Source organism: Podarcis filfolensis, assembly GCF_964270895.1.
Source record: "Podarcis filfolensis genome assembly, chromosome: 7".
In the NCBI taxonomy this organism is placed as follows: domain Eukaryota; kingdom Metazoa; phylum Chordata; class Lepidosauria; order Squamata; family Lacertidae; genus Podarcis; species Podarcis filfolensis.
In genome coordinates, this window is record NC_139603.1 from 27,165,590 (window position 1) to 27,179,738 (window position 14,149).

The 14,149-nt window shown below is 44.1% G+C and overlaps 1 protein-coding gene across 1 annotated transcript in view; it reads right to left on the minus strand.

Moving 5' to 3' along the window:
* Window positions 1–14,149, minus strand: part of PXDC1 (PX domain containing 1) — a 40,071-nt gene that overhangs the window by 7,594 nt on the left and 18,328 nt on the right. Inside the window, exons 2-3 of the mRNA XM_083624088.1 lie at window positions 9,341–9,432; window positions 7,477–7,594 (exon numbers count right to left, since the gene is read on the minus strand). Of these exons, the coding sequence (XP_083480214.1) occupies window positions 7,477–7,594; window positions 9,341–9,432 (210 nt within the window). The remainder of the gene's footprint in view (window positions 1–7,476; window positions 7,595–9,340; window positions 9,433–14,149) is intronic.

Here is a 14,149-nt window from a genome sequence, read left to right on the forward strand (position 1 = left end):
GCATCTTATGGTCTTTCTAGCTGTAAGACGTCAGTGATGTAAACATCCTTGAGGAGTCCACAAGGGAAAAAATGAGGGGGTGTATGTTGTTGTTGTTGTTTAGTTGTGTCCGACTCTTCGTGACCCCATGGACCAGAGCACGCCAGGCACTCCTGTCTTCCACTGCCTCCCACAGTTTGGTCAAACTCATGTTGGTAGCTTCGAGAACACTGTCCAACCATCTCGTCCTCTGTCGTCCCCTTCTCCTTGTGCCCTCCATCTTTCCCAACATCAGGGTCTTTTCCAGGGAGTCTTCTCTTCTCATGAGGTGGCCAAAGTATTGGAGTCTCAGCTTCAGGATCTGTCCTTCCAGTGAGCACTCAGGACAGACCCATTCCTTAAGAATGGATAGGTTTGATCTTCTTGCAGTCCATGGGACTCTCAAGAGTCTCCTCCAGCACCATAATTCAAAAGCATCAATTCTTCGGCGATCACCCTTCTTTATGGTCCAGCTCTCACTTCCATACATCGAGGGGGTGTATGACCACAGTTAAAAGAAGTGGAGCAATTGGTATTTAAATAACCCTACCTCCCAATAAGATCCTTTAAGCCCATGGTCTAAAATTACCAATTGGGCCAAACTGAATCATGGGACATGCCCAATCAGACACCCAAAACTGAACTTGGAGAGCTGAAAGCATATTTTAGGGTACAATGCCGCCCTCCCACCCCACCCCGAGAAATTGAATTGATAAGTGGGATCTATTGAAGCGTTAATGTTGTGAACCTTTCACTTATTTCCATGTATAGCTCTGGTGGCAGCAACCCAAAAGTGCTTTATTTGCTAAGCAGAATCAACAAGGGCAAAAGGTTGGATGGGCGACTACATGAGAACACTGACTCCTGCTGGCTATATGTGGCATTTCATTCTTCTTTGGGTCAGCCTGGATAGCTTAGTCGGTTAGAGCATGGTGCTGATAATGCCAAGGCTGCAAGTTTGATCCCCGTAAGGGACAGCTGCATATTCCTGCATTGCAGGGGGGTTGGACTAGATGATCCTTGGGTTCCCTTCCAACTCTACCATCCTATGATTCTATATAATGTGTGTAAATAATGCCAGTGACCTTCTTCTAAACAAACTGACTCCTGCATGAGCACTGTACCCTTGGAATAGCTCCCCACTTGGAAGTGGGACGCATATGCATAACAAGAAACATTTGACTTTTGATTCCTCAACTGTGACAGAAACCGTTATGATGGGGATTGTAAACTTCTCAGTATTCAATTAGCGTGGGAGGCTGCAATTCTGTTTGTCTTGAACTGAATTTTGCCAAGAAATGACAGCCTTTGGTAATAGATTTTCAATGGGAGGAAAAGAGAGGGGGGAGGAGAGAGAATGAAAGGGCTCTTGTACCTTACACGCCAGTGTTTTGTGCAAAAATAATGGAGAAATTCTCTAATTAGGTACAGGATTTTAAAGCCAGAAACTTTATTCCGGGAACCCCTAAAAGATTTTGCTCACTTTGTCACACTAACCTGGCTGTGCAAGATGAAACTAAACCGTCTACAGATAGGTAGCCGTGTTGGTCTGCCACAGTCAAAAAAAAAAAAAAATTCTTTACCTGAAGAATATCTGAAGAAGTGTGCATGCACACGAAAGCTCATACCAAGAACTAACTTAGTTGGTCTTTAAGGTGCTACTGGAAAGAAAAAAAAAATTTTTTTTTGACTAAACCGTCTGTTATTTTTGGTTTTAAGCATATTCTCATTATCTTCACTCAGACACAACACTTGAGCAGAAGGATGATTCTTCTGCCTATTCTGAGCTTAGTAAAAGCACATTTATTGTTAAGTTTTCTATCAGTTCCCTGTCTCTGCTGCCCTCCTTCTCCTAACCCATCAGGAAGTGCACTTAAAGTATGACTCATCTTCTGCAACAAAGGATTGTACTGCAGACTGAGACGTAAACTCCAGACTCAAGCCTCTTACCATCTGGTATGCTTTCCTTCCTCTTTAATCTGGAGAGAGACTGTTTTGGGAACAGGCTTTTCTTTATTGAATACAAAATATGTCCTCCCTTTCCCCTTTCCAATCTTCTTTGGATGATAACAAATGGCCAACAAACAAAACCGCAGCAGATCCAATGTGAAATATGACCAGAATATTATTTCGCTTTGCTTTTCTCCCCACGCAGAATCATAGAATTGTAGAATTAGAAGAGACCCTGAGCATCATCCATTCTAACCCCCTGCAACGCAGGAATCTCAACCAACGCGCACCATGATGGCCATCCAAACTCCGCTTAGAAACCTCCAAGGAAGGAGAGTCCACCACCTTATGAGAGAACACATTCCACTGTCAAACAGTTTGGAATCGCCTTTCTTGCAATTTGAATCCATTGGTCTGGACCCTACCCTCCAGAGCAGGGCAAGCTTGCCCCATCTTCCCCATGACAGCCCTTAGAAATTTGAAGATGGCTATCATATCTCCTTGCCAACAAAGGTCCGTATAGTAAAAGCTATGGTTTTCCCAGTAGTGATGTATGGAAGTGAGAGCTGGACCATAAAGAAGGCTGATCGCCGAAGAATTGATGCTTTTGAATTCTGGTGCTGGAGGAGACTCTTGAGAGTCCCATGGACTGCAAGAAGATCAAACCTATCCATTCTTAAGGAAATCAGCCCTGAGTGCTCACTGGAAGGACAGATTGTGAAGCTGAAGCTCCAATACTTTGGCCACCTCATGAGAAGAGAAGACTCCCTGGAAAAGACCCTGATGTTGGGAAAGATGGAGGGCTCAAGGAGAAGGGGACAACAGAGGACGAGATGGTTGGACAGTGTTCTCGAAGCTACCAGCATGAGCCTGACCAAACTGCGGGAGGCAGTGGAAGACAGGAGTGCCTGGCGTGCTCTGGTCCATGGGGTCACGAAGAGTCGGGCACAACTAAACGACTAAACAACAACATCATATCTCCTCTCATTCCCTGTGGATCACCCAGTCAACAGAGCATGAGACACTTAATCTCAGGATTGTGGGTTTGAGCTCCACATTGGGCAAAGGATTCCTGCACTGTAGGGGGTTGGACCAGATGAGCATTGTGGGCCCTTTCAACCTCTACAATTCTATGATTCTTATCCAGGCTAAACATACCCAACCGTTCCTCATCAGGCTTGGCTTCCAGACCCTTGATCATCTTGGTTGCCCTCCTCTGCACACATTGCAGCTTGTCAACATCCTTCTTAAACTGTGCCTCCCAGAACAGCACACAGTATTCCAAGGGTGGTCTGACCAAGGCAGAATAGAGTGGGGTTATTGCTTCCCTTGATCGTGACACTAGACTTCTGTTGATGCAGCCTAGAATAGCATTAGCTTTTTTTTCTTGCATCCTTGAGACTACAGCTTTTCTCTTCCAAGGTTAAATACTACCTTAGCAGTTAGCAAAAACACTGGATAATTCTACCCTGCAAGATTCTAGGAACATAGGAAGCTGCCTTACACTGAGTCATCCGTGCGTCTAGCTCAGTGTTGTCTACACTGAATGACAGCTGCTCTCAAGGGTCTCCGATAGGGGTGCCCCCCCATCTGAAGATGCCAGAGATGGAACCACAGTTGCTTCACCAGTGAGTCACAGCCTTTCTGAATGGGACGTCAACTTTCAAAGGAAAGGAGAGGGAATATACAGATCCTATCTCCCTCTCTCCTGCCTAAAGTGGACCTCTGCCCCCTCTGCCTCTTTCCAAGTCCTTCTTTAAATGGTTTTTTTATTCAGTTAGCTCTTCTTCTCCTCCTTCTTCTTCTTCTTCTTCTTCTTCTTCTTCTTCTTCTTCTTCTTCTTCACTGTGGAGGCCAATTCCGGATCGCTCAAACCCCCTGCTTCTAGCATCTCCCAGCTCATCTCTTCTGCAGACTGCTTTTCTGTGTCCCACCATCAGGATCCGGGATCTAAGTTGTTGTCTTCTGTGCCCTCTTGGACAGACGGCTCTCACCACTCTTCCTCATCCAGCCAGCCCCTGACACAATAGGACTCAGCACCTGATGGAGGGCAGTTCTCCTGGACAGGTTGCTGAGCCGAGGGGGTGCAAAACTGAGAAGATACATGATTGAGAAGATCCATTTGGGGACTTCCGGGTTAGCGCGATTGGCTAATGGCGGATTCCCTCCGAGCTCCGGAGGGAATCGGCTGCGCAGGAGCTGGGTCTGGCCGCTGCGGCGACGCGGGGACCCTCAGAAATCACAGGCACTGAAGCCTGTGAACCTGGTGACTCGGCGGGCACCATTTGCGCCCCCCGACCTGCAAAGGAGCCTTTTTAAAGGCTTCGGAACGGGGGACGGGGTGAGCGGCGCGGTGCTGAGAGTCGACTGCTCCTCCTGCGGAGTGAAGCCGCATGCCATGGTCGGAGAGCGCTGACTTCTTCTTGTGAACAATTGGACTCTAAAAGTAACAACCCGTGAGTAGTACGGAAATCGGACTGATAAAGGAATATTTTTTTTTGTTGAATTTGGCACGATCGGGGAAGGTGCAAACAGGAAGTCCGCCTCCCCGTCTTGTAAATAATTTAAAGCAAGGACTAGTTAACTAAGGTCGAGAGAATTTCTTTTTCTTTATTGGGTAAAAGATATTAATTTCACGATTTGGCAGTATAAGCATAAATAACCTTATCGGAGGATAAGAGCTAATTTTGAGAGCTGAAGTGCCACCCCCCCGGACCCGGGAGTGATCTGTGAGAGAGCCTGTTGAGGAGATATAGAAGAGTTTGACAGCTGTCAAAATTAGCTGTCAAGAAGGAAAAAGAGAACTTTGTTTCTGCTGTCTCTGCTGGAAATATTTGTTGCAATTTGGTTATATTTTGTTGAAAACAAGGAAGAACTGATACAAACTAACTTGACTTTTGGATTTGAACTGGAAAGAATACTAAGTTACCAAAATCCCTCTAGAGGGGGATTTGGGACATTACAAGAATGGCTGGAGGAGGGAAAATTCAAGCTGGGCTGGACAGAGCTTTTGTTCTCTTGGGAAAGTTACAAGGCCAAATGGATGTTTTGGCTACAAATGTAGCCAAATCTGCAAATCTGAACTTAACAGTGAATAATATCATTGAATTTGATAAGGATTTGACTCAGGAAGCCCATGCAGCTGGACAAAAAGAGAAACTTGAGAGTTTTGAGAGTGTGGAGAAGGAGACATATGTTGTTTCTGAAGAAAAGGAAGGAGGAGCTGTAATTTTGCAGATGACAAAGGAGAGCCAGAGGCCTGACATGATGGTTACAAAGGAAAATAAGAAATCGAGCCAGAGGCCTGACATGATGGTTACAAAGGAAAATAAGTACTGGATGATGAAAATCTGGTTTGAATTGGAGATTGAAAAATGGAGAGATCTCCTTATGTGGAGATCTGAAGACCTATGAATTACAAATTTGATCAAGGTGGAAGTTGGAGCTTTCGGGACAATTGGACTTAAAAGGAGTAAGAAACAAGATTTGGGCTCCACTTTTAAGTATGGAGGTCTGGCTGGAAGAAACATGGACTTTATGGGGACAGAGCTTCTCCGAGATCTGGTGTTTAATACTAAAGACTATCAAAAAAACCGGCAGAGAGGAATTGAGAGAGAATTAAGAGCCTCGGATGTGAGGTCTCCAGGCTGATAGTAGATTAAGACTGATGGACATCTGTTGGGGATCGAAACCGGGAAAGGGGGTGGTGGGGTTTGGGAATCCAAAGGGTGTATAACTATAATCTGTTTTTTTTTTTTCATTTTGTTTTGTTATTAGTAAGAAAATTGGGGAATTCGTGGAAGGGAATTTGGGTCGACTTTAGAAAAAGGTTTTAAGAATGAGTACTGATGTATAAATATGGATGTTTATAAGTTAAAATTGGTTTTTTCTTTAAAATGAACTAAATATAAAAAGGTTAAAAATTGGGGATAAGAACTTGTTGAACTAACAATTTGAATTGGAATATAAGAAGGGGAGGTGTGGGGAAGTCAGGGAAATATGTCATTGAAAATACGGATTGTAAACTTTATGTGTTTTTTAATTTCTTTCTTTCTTTCTTTCTTTTTTGATTTTTTTACTAAGATGGAAAATTTTAATAAACATTTATTTTAAAAAAAAAAAAAGAGAAGATCCATTTGGGGTGCCAAATAATGGGCTCACAAATGGCGCCATATTATGAAAGATTACCAAAGTCCTCCCACCTGCTTTTTCTTCTTCTTTGGCGATCACTCGTAGCCAAGTAAAATTATCTTCCATAAACACGGTTTTAATCATGAGTTCATCAGTGACTGTGGAGGCCAATTCTGGACCCACACGTCCTTCCACAGTGGGGACATTGGTTTCCGGGCGGGAGTTGATCATGGTGTGGATTTGCCAAGCGTGCCTTCCTCTTAGCACGTTCCTCCTTTTCGTGCTGAGTTTGAGCATCCTCAAAGCCCATGGCACCTTTGGTAAAGGATGTTCTCCAACTGGAGCACTTGCAGGCCAGTGCTTCCCAGTTGTCGGTGTTTATACTACATTTCTTTTAGATTTGCCTTGAGAGAGGCTTTAAACCTCTTTTGTTGAAAGCATTACGCTTTCCATTTTTAAGCTTGGAATAGAGTAGTTGCTTTGGAAGACGATAATCAGGCATCCGCACAACATGACCAGTCCGATGAAGCTGATGTTGAAGAATCATTGCTTCTTTATATGATTTTTGCTTCAGTTAGCTAAAACGTATAAGACTGAATCAAACAAAGCTTTACATTGTGCTTTAGAATCAGAGAACTGGAGGGTTTGAAAGGACCACTAGAGTCATCTAATCCACCCTGTAATGCAGGAATCTTTTGCCCAATGCGGGGCTCAATTCCATGACCCCGTGATGAAGAGTCTCATGCTTTGTCAACTGAGCTGCCCCAGGGAGTCTTTAGTATGATGTCCAAACACAGCCATTATAGAAAGCTGGTGTAGGCAATGTGGTTCCATCCAGATGTTGTTGGACTACAACTCCCACCCTTCCTGCCACGCTGGCTGGGCCTGTTGCAATCTGGAGTCCAACAAAGTCTGGAGGATGCCACATTGGTTATTTTTGAAAGGGACCTTGGAAGCATCTAACAACATTCGGAAGCATTTTACAGTGGTGGGAGGAACTGCTGTTACTCCAACATGTGTTCAGCTCCCTGTGTGACTGTCCTGAACAGTATTATCCAAGATCAGCACACACAAAAACTAGATTACACCCCCTAACCACTTTAGATAATAGCTCCTGCAGAGGTTACTTAAGGATTATCACAGCAGCCCAGATCATCTTGTCAATTACCATGTCTTCAGTAGCATCCAGTTTCAAAGAAAATTAGAAGGCATGGGGAAACAATGAAGTAATTCTCATTTTTGGAGTAAAATCCTTTGAGAAGCCTTAGGAAAGGGGGGAGGATAGAGTGGAAGTGACTCTCTTTTGAACCATATGGATGAAGATGGGTAAAATGATAATATTAACTATTGTCACTAAAGCAAGTTGATAACTCTTACCTGATATTTTAACTGGACTTTGAAAGCTTGGTTGAATTTTATGGACATTGTCGTTTTTTAACACCTGATCTAAGGGAGATCTTTCAAAGAAGGTGAGGACGACTTCTGATCTGGAGTACTGGAGAAAAAGGATAAAAAAGAAAATTATAATTACAAGAGCTCAGGAACAGGAGGAAATCTCATCTGAGAGTTCATTTTCATGGTTGCCTTTATTTACTGAAGGAGCACGTTCTAAGCTTGGGGCCGCAAATGTCAGGGTCAACAAGACACAGTAATGGCAGCCATTCGTGTTTAAACATGGAATTGCCCCAATAATATAGGAAGTGCAAGAGTAGGATCTGGTTTTAACCACAAAGGCAACACATAGATGAAGGGTCCAGGATCCCCTACTTGCCACCTACTTCTTTGCTGCCCCTAGAGAGAAGAACATAAGAAAAGCCTGCTGGATCACGTCAATGGTGCATCTAGATTGGCATCCTGTTCTCACAGTTCCCAACTAGATGGTTGTGGGACACCAGGGAGCATAACATGAATACAAAAGCATTCCCCCCCCCCGCCATAGTTTCCAGCAACTGATATTCAGAAGCATTACTGCCTCTGACGGTGGTTGGTAGGCACCCATAACTTTATCCTCCATGTCTAATCCACTTTTAATCCAAGTTGGTGGCCTTAACTGCCTCCTATGGGCAGTCCCCTGGTCCTAGATCAGGCATAGGCAAACTCAGCCCTCCAGCTGTTTTGGGACTACAACTCCCATCAGCCCTAGCTAACAGGACCAGTGGTCAGGGATGATGGGAGTTGTAGTCCCAAAACATCTGGAGGGCCGAGTTTGTCTATGCCTGTCCTTCTTCCAAAATTCAGTCCTATGGGTTGTCCATGGGTTCTGGTATCATGAGAGAGGGAGAAAAACCACTATCCACTTTTCTCCATACCATGCCCAGTTTTAGAAAGTTTTCAAAATGGATGGAAGCTGATTTGAGAGAAAACGCATCCAACAGCAGTTTTCCCCAAGAAGCTCCAGGATAGATGCAGATTGTGGCTACTGTCATGAGTTTGCGGCTTCCAATGCTAGTGTGACGAGAACACTGGAGGCAGGATAAATGGTACCCAGCCTACATCCCCCATGAGCTATGCACCATACTGGATACATTCTGTCACTCCTGTTGGGTTAAATCCTTCTACGAAGAGGGAGGGGAAGATCGGCCCCATTCCCACGACTGCCCTGCTTCCGTATCAGCTGTAGATCTACGACGTTTCTCATCATTTGCTGGACGGATTTGTTTCTGCATTTCTTAGTGGTGACGAAAAGGTGGAAGAAACTCTCCCACACAGTATGCGCACATAACAACTGCTAGCGTTAAGCAAGCAACGTCCAAGCGTCTCTCTCAAATTGCAATGGTAGGGATTTCAATGGGCAATCATTGCAGTGGCTGTTTGATTCAGTGTTGGACTGAATCAGACCACTGGTCCACCAAGTTCACGGTGGTCTGCATCCGCTGGCAGTGGTTTTCTGGAGAGACCAGGGACTGAACTTGGGACCTTCTGCATGCAAAGCAGATGGCGCTACCATTAGGCTACAGCCCTTCCCCAGTGCAGGCTGCCCAATGGATTGAGTTTCACATGAAAAGAAGCTATTCGCCTATTACCTTTTACGGATTTCCATAAATTCCAAGAATGGATGCAACTGAATGGAATGAGGGATTTATTTAGCAGAAAGAATCAGAAGCCCAGAGACCAAAACAAGGAAAATGACCCATGGGGAAGTTGAGAATACAGAGCTAGTGTATCATAGCTGTTAAGACCACAACCTATAAGGTGGTAGCCCCGGTTTTCATCAGTAAGTCTTCGCATCTGCTCCACTTACCTTCCAAGGCATGTTTATAATATTCTTAAGGAGCTTCTCTACTTCATTAAGCCTGGCTTCTATGTCGTGAGACTCCTTAATGGTGATTAGTCCTGGAAACAAAAAAGATCTGTAAGGAACGTGGGGTGTGGAGAGACCAAACACACAGCATCGTATAGAGGAACCAGTTTTTCATTTTCTTCAGTTACATGCATTCAGGTATACATTTAATGCTGAACCTTTCCTAGCCTGAGGACTTCAACATGGCTAAAAATCAATTAGACAGCTGATTTTATTAGAAAGCTATGATGCATATTCCTCAGCCCTTTGCTAGATTATCTAAGCCTGACCCCCATACATCATTACCAAAATGGCAGTCTAAAAAGATATATATTAGGCCTTATGGCAATCTGGATTGCATTATGAATGCTCCATCTATCATTGGCAGAACACTCAGAAAGCAGCACAAGGGAGGTTCAAAGACCTCAGGTGTAAAGGGTTTTTAAAATTAATCTAAATTTTAGCTTTGTAGTGTGTCCATACAGTTCCACAACTGCAAGGTCACCACTGAGAAGGCCTCCTCTTATTTCCTAGACGTGGCACACACTGATGCTAAGAACATAGGAAGCTACCTTCCACTGAGGCAGCCCATTGGTCCATCTAGCCAGACATTGTCTACCCTGATTGGTAGTGGCTCTGTGGGGTTTCAGATGGAGGACATTCGCAGCTCTACCTCAAGATGTTGGGATTGAGCTAGGGACCTGTTTCATACAAGGCTCTACCACTGAGCCACAGCTGCTCCTGACCCTTGGTTGACCTTTAAGATTTCCCTGCCCATGTTTCCATCCTGGGTCACAACTCTGACTCTAGGGAACAGTCGCCTCCATGGAAACTCATCAATGCCAATTGTTCTGGAACTTCTAGAGGCAAATTAAGACTTAGTTTTAACCAATTTCATTGAACATATATCAGATTGTTATTGCCTTCTTTTAAATGTGTGTGTTTTCGTGTGTGTGTTTTAATTACTGGTTTATGTTACCATGAACTGGCAATACATCTACCATAAGGGAAAGGCATATGTGTGAAGGTCACAGTACAGTGGTACCTCGGGTTACATACGCTTCAGGTTACAGACTCTGCTAACCCAGAAATATTACCTTGGGTTAAGAACTTTGCTTCAGGATGAGAACAGAAATCGTGCTCCAGCGGTGCAGCGGCAGCGGGAGGCCCCATTAGCTAAAGTGGTGCTTCAGGTTAAGAACAATTTCAGGTTAAGAACAGACCTCCAGAACGAATTAAGTTCTTAACCCGAGGTACCACTGTACCTCTGAATGTGTTTTATTTTAAGCCATAGGAATGAATGAACACCACTCATTAATATGAAAAGGAGGGTGTGTCCCAGGGATGATACTGGGATAGGTTTAAGCCTGTTTTCTACTGTTGTTGTCCCAGCCATGCAATATCAAATGGTTGAGAGTCAAGCCTAATTCTATCTGCATAGTCCATCTTGGGTTCTGTCTCTTCGTCACTTTAGTGTGTGATGCTGAGAAATGGTCTTTTAAAAAGGTATCTGTTCCTATTATCTTATTATGTATCTTGTCTTATGATTTGGTATGCATTTATTGTATTTAATTAAAAGCAAAGCTGGCTTGATGTCAGTGTTAAAGGCAGAGGAGAAGTTCAGGAATCGAAACGCAAAATAAATTTTAGGAAGGGCTGTGACAATCGCATGTGCAATGCATCCAAGCGCTGCTATCTGGAGAGACAGATTAAAAATGTCAATTCCACAGCAATTTCCAAGACATCCAGCAGAGAGCAGCATAACGCCACATATAACCTAAGATTACCTCATAAGGGAAAAGCAACTATATAATATGCAAGCATCCTGAGATCATTTGGCAAAACCATCTTTTTCCTCAAATTTATTTAGTATTTATTGCAAACCACCGTGAGAACGTTTGACTGAAAAGTGATGCAGATGTTTCGGAAGTAAATGAGCAAGCAAAGAGTACAGATCTCTGCCCCAAGGAAATTGCAGTCTAGTTGATGGTGCAGGAAACAAGTAAACAGAGGCTGAAGGAAAAGAAGGGGAGGGTAATATGCCAAGGTTATAACTCACATTTCTGTTTCACTTAGAGACACTAATAAGCGGCAAAGTTGTCTCTAAGTGAAAGCTGCCTATTTATAATCAGACTGCCACCTGGCACAAGTGCAGTTTCAAGAATCCCCTACATGGTGAGCTCAAAACCACCTATAGAAACTTTGTTCCATTAATGAAATAGAGCCAGTAAGTGCTAAAACTTAACTTTTCCACTCCAAAAGCCATAGATGGGAAATACAGTGCAGTTCACAACATACCACCCTCAAATTGCGCTGTACCTAGGGTCGCCATATTTCAAAAAGTAAAAACCGAAAGTTGTTTTTCACTGCCTCTAACCATATAGCACCAGTCTTGAAAGACCTACATTGGCTCCCAGTACGTTTCCGAGCACAATTCAAAGTGTTGGTGATGACCTTTAAAGCCCTAAATGGCCTAGGTCCAGTATACCTGAAGGAGCATCTCCACCCCATTGTTCAGCCCGGACATTGAGGTCCAGTTCTGAGGGCCTTCTTGTGGTTCCCTCACTGCAAGGTTACAGGGAACCAGGCAGAGGGCCTTCTCGGTGGTGGCGCCCGTCAGATGTCAAGGAATTAAACAACTATCTGACTTTTAGAAGACATCTGAAGGTAGCCCTGTTTAGGGAAGTTTTTAATGTTTGAAGTTTTATTCTGTTTTTAATGTTTTGTTGAAAGCTACCCAGAGTGGTGGGGGGTGGGGTAGAAATAATATGTTGTTGTTGTTGTTGCACTTTCTTTAGACAAACCCCAAAGTTGTTGAGTTTGACTTGCCTAAGATTCCAGCAGTCCTAGCTGTATCTAGACCGCAAGGCACGTGTGCTGAATAGGATATCCCAATGGTCCCTTTTGAATGCAAAAGCCCCTTCCAGTGAGGGCTCCTTAACACCATCTTCTCCAGCCTTTCTGACCACTGAAGTAAGGCAGTTGGGGGAAAGAGAAAAAGCCTTTTCAGTGGTGGCACCCTATTTTGGGAATCTCCTCAGAGTGGCCCACCTAGTACCAACACTGTTCTCTTTTCAGCACCAGTCAAAGGCATTTTTTCTTTCCTCATTTTTTTTTTGGGGGGGGGGCATATTTTTGGTTTTTAATATGTCTGGGTTTTGTTTTGTTGCTTTTTTAAAATGAAATTTCTATTATCTTTGGAAACAGCTCCGGAAGTTCTGCTGAAGGCTTTTAAATAAATAAATAAAATGTGTCCACTACTCAGAAATTTCCAGGGTTCGTTAAACAGAAGCAACTGCAATTCAACTACAAGCATGTCCTAACAAATGTTAGCAGCATGTTTGGAAAGAATTTTCCCTTAGGTTAGATTAACTGAATGTAGAAGTGTTTTAGAGGGGTGGGGCCGCAGGTTGGCCTATGTCATAGTTACGTGCTTGCTCAGATATCTGGGTGGGGTCATTTAAGTGTGTCTCGTTAGATCTTTGCCTTGATCTGCATGCACTGCTATCATGGTATACTCACTCTGACTGCTTCTAGCTTGCTATAATCTCCAAGCTATGAACTATGGGTTGTTGGATTGGAGGAGGACACTCAGTTGTACAGACTTTAAGGCTCAGAGCCACTGCAGCCCCTTAATCCACAATATATTTTAGAAAGTGACTTGCCTGTCTGTCTGTTCTCTATGCATTTGGGTGCCTCTCGAGATATCATCGCAAACTCAGCAAGCGGGTTCCAGAAGTGGGAGAGACTGTGTCTTCATTTGGATGCCGCACAGCATTTTGAATCAAGATGGCAGACCAAAATGTGACTTTGGTATGACTTCTCCCAATTTTGGACATGATGGGTCCAAACTCACAAATTACACTATTTCATCATTATTTCTCACCACAATGTTGGTTGGTTTCTAAGAAATCCCGGGCAGCACTTGCATGGGCATAGCCAGGACTTGGAGGGGGCAGAACTAATGTGATTGGTCAGTTAGTTAAGTTAGTTAGTTAGTTTCTATTATTTTACTTGATGGAGGGGCTGCCCCCTGCTCCCCCTTGGCTACTCCCATGGTGCTGGGCACTCCTGCTAGTACTATGAACAAAGGTCTTATATGACCACCTACTTGCACTTTGCCAAATTCTGGACAAAATTTGGGGGAGATGCAAAGAATTGCCTATTGAGAGTTCCTCTCAACCCCAGAACTACAGTTCCCAAGCACTATAGGAAGAGGGAATAACTGCTCAAATCAAGAACTCATCTATCAGGGAGTGAGTTTCACTAAGCTCAAAGGGGCTTACATCTGAGTAAACCTATTTAGGATTACAGTGCACGCACATAGCCATCAGTGAAGCTGATGGCAGCAGTGAGCAAATCCCCTTGAAAAGAATAAGTGGCAAGTGTATTTGTTTGCAACACTCCTTGTCTGGTGACATTAAATGACATAATACAATTGGTAGGTGGACAGAGTTTGGTAGAAATGGCCACACAGGCCAAATGAGGCCTGCGAGATGGAAGGTCCTCACCCCCCAGTGGCGTAGCGTGGGGGGTGCAGGGGGGGCCGACCGCACCGGGCGCAACATCTGGGGGGGCGCGCTCGCACTCGCAGTGCTAAAATCAGTGCTAAAATCCACGGGTTAGGGGGCGCAAATTACTTGCCTTGCCCCGGGTGCTGACAACCCACGCTACGCCACTGTCACCCCCTAGACCAGACTCTCAATACAATGATGAACTTCAGGGGGGAAATGATAGCTGTAGCGTTCATACAGTTACAAAATTCTATAG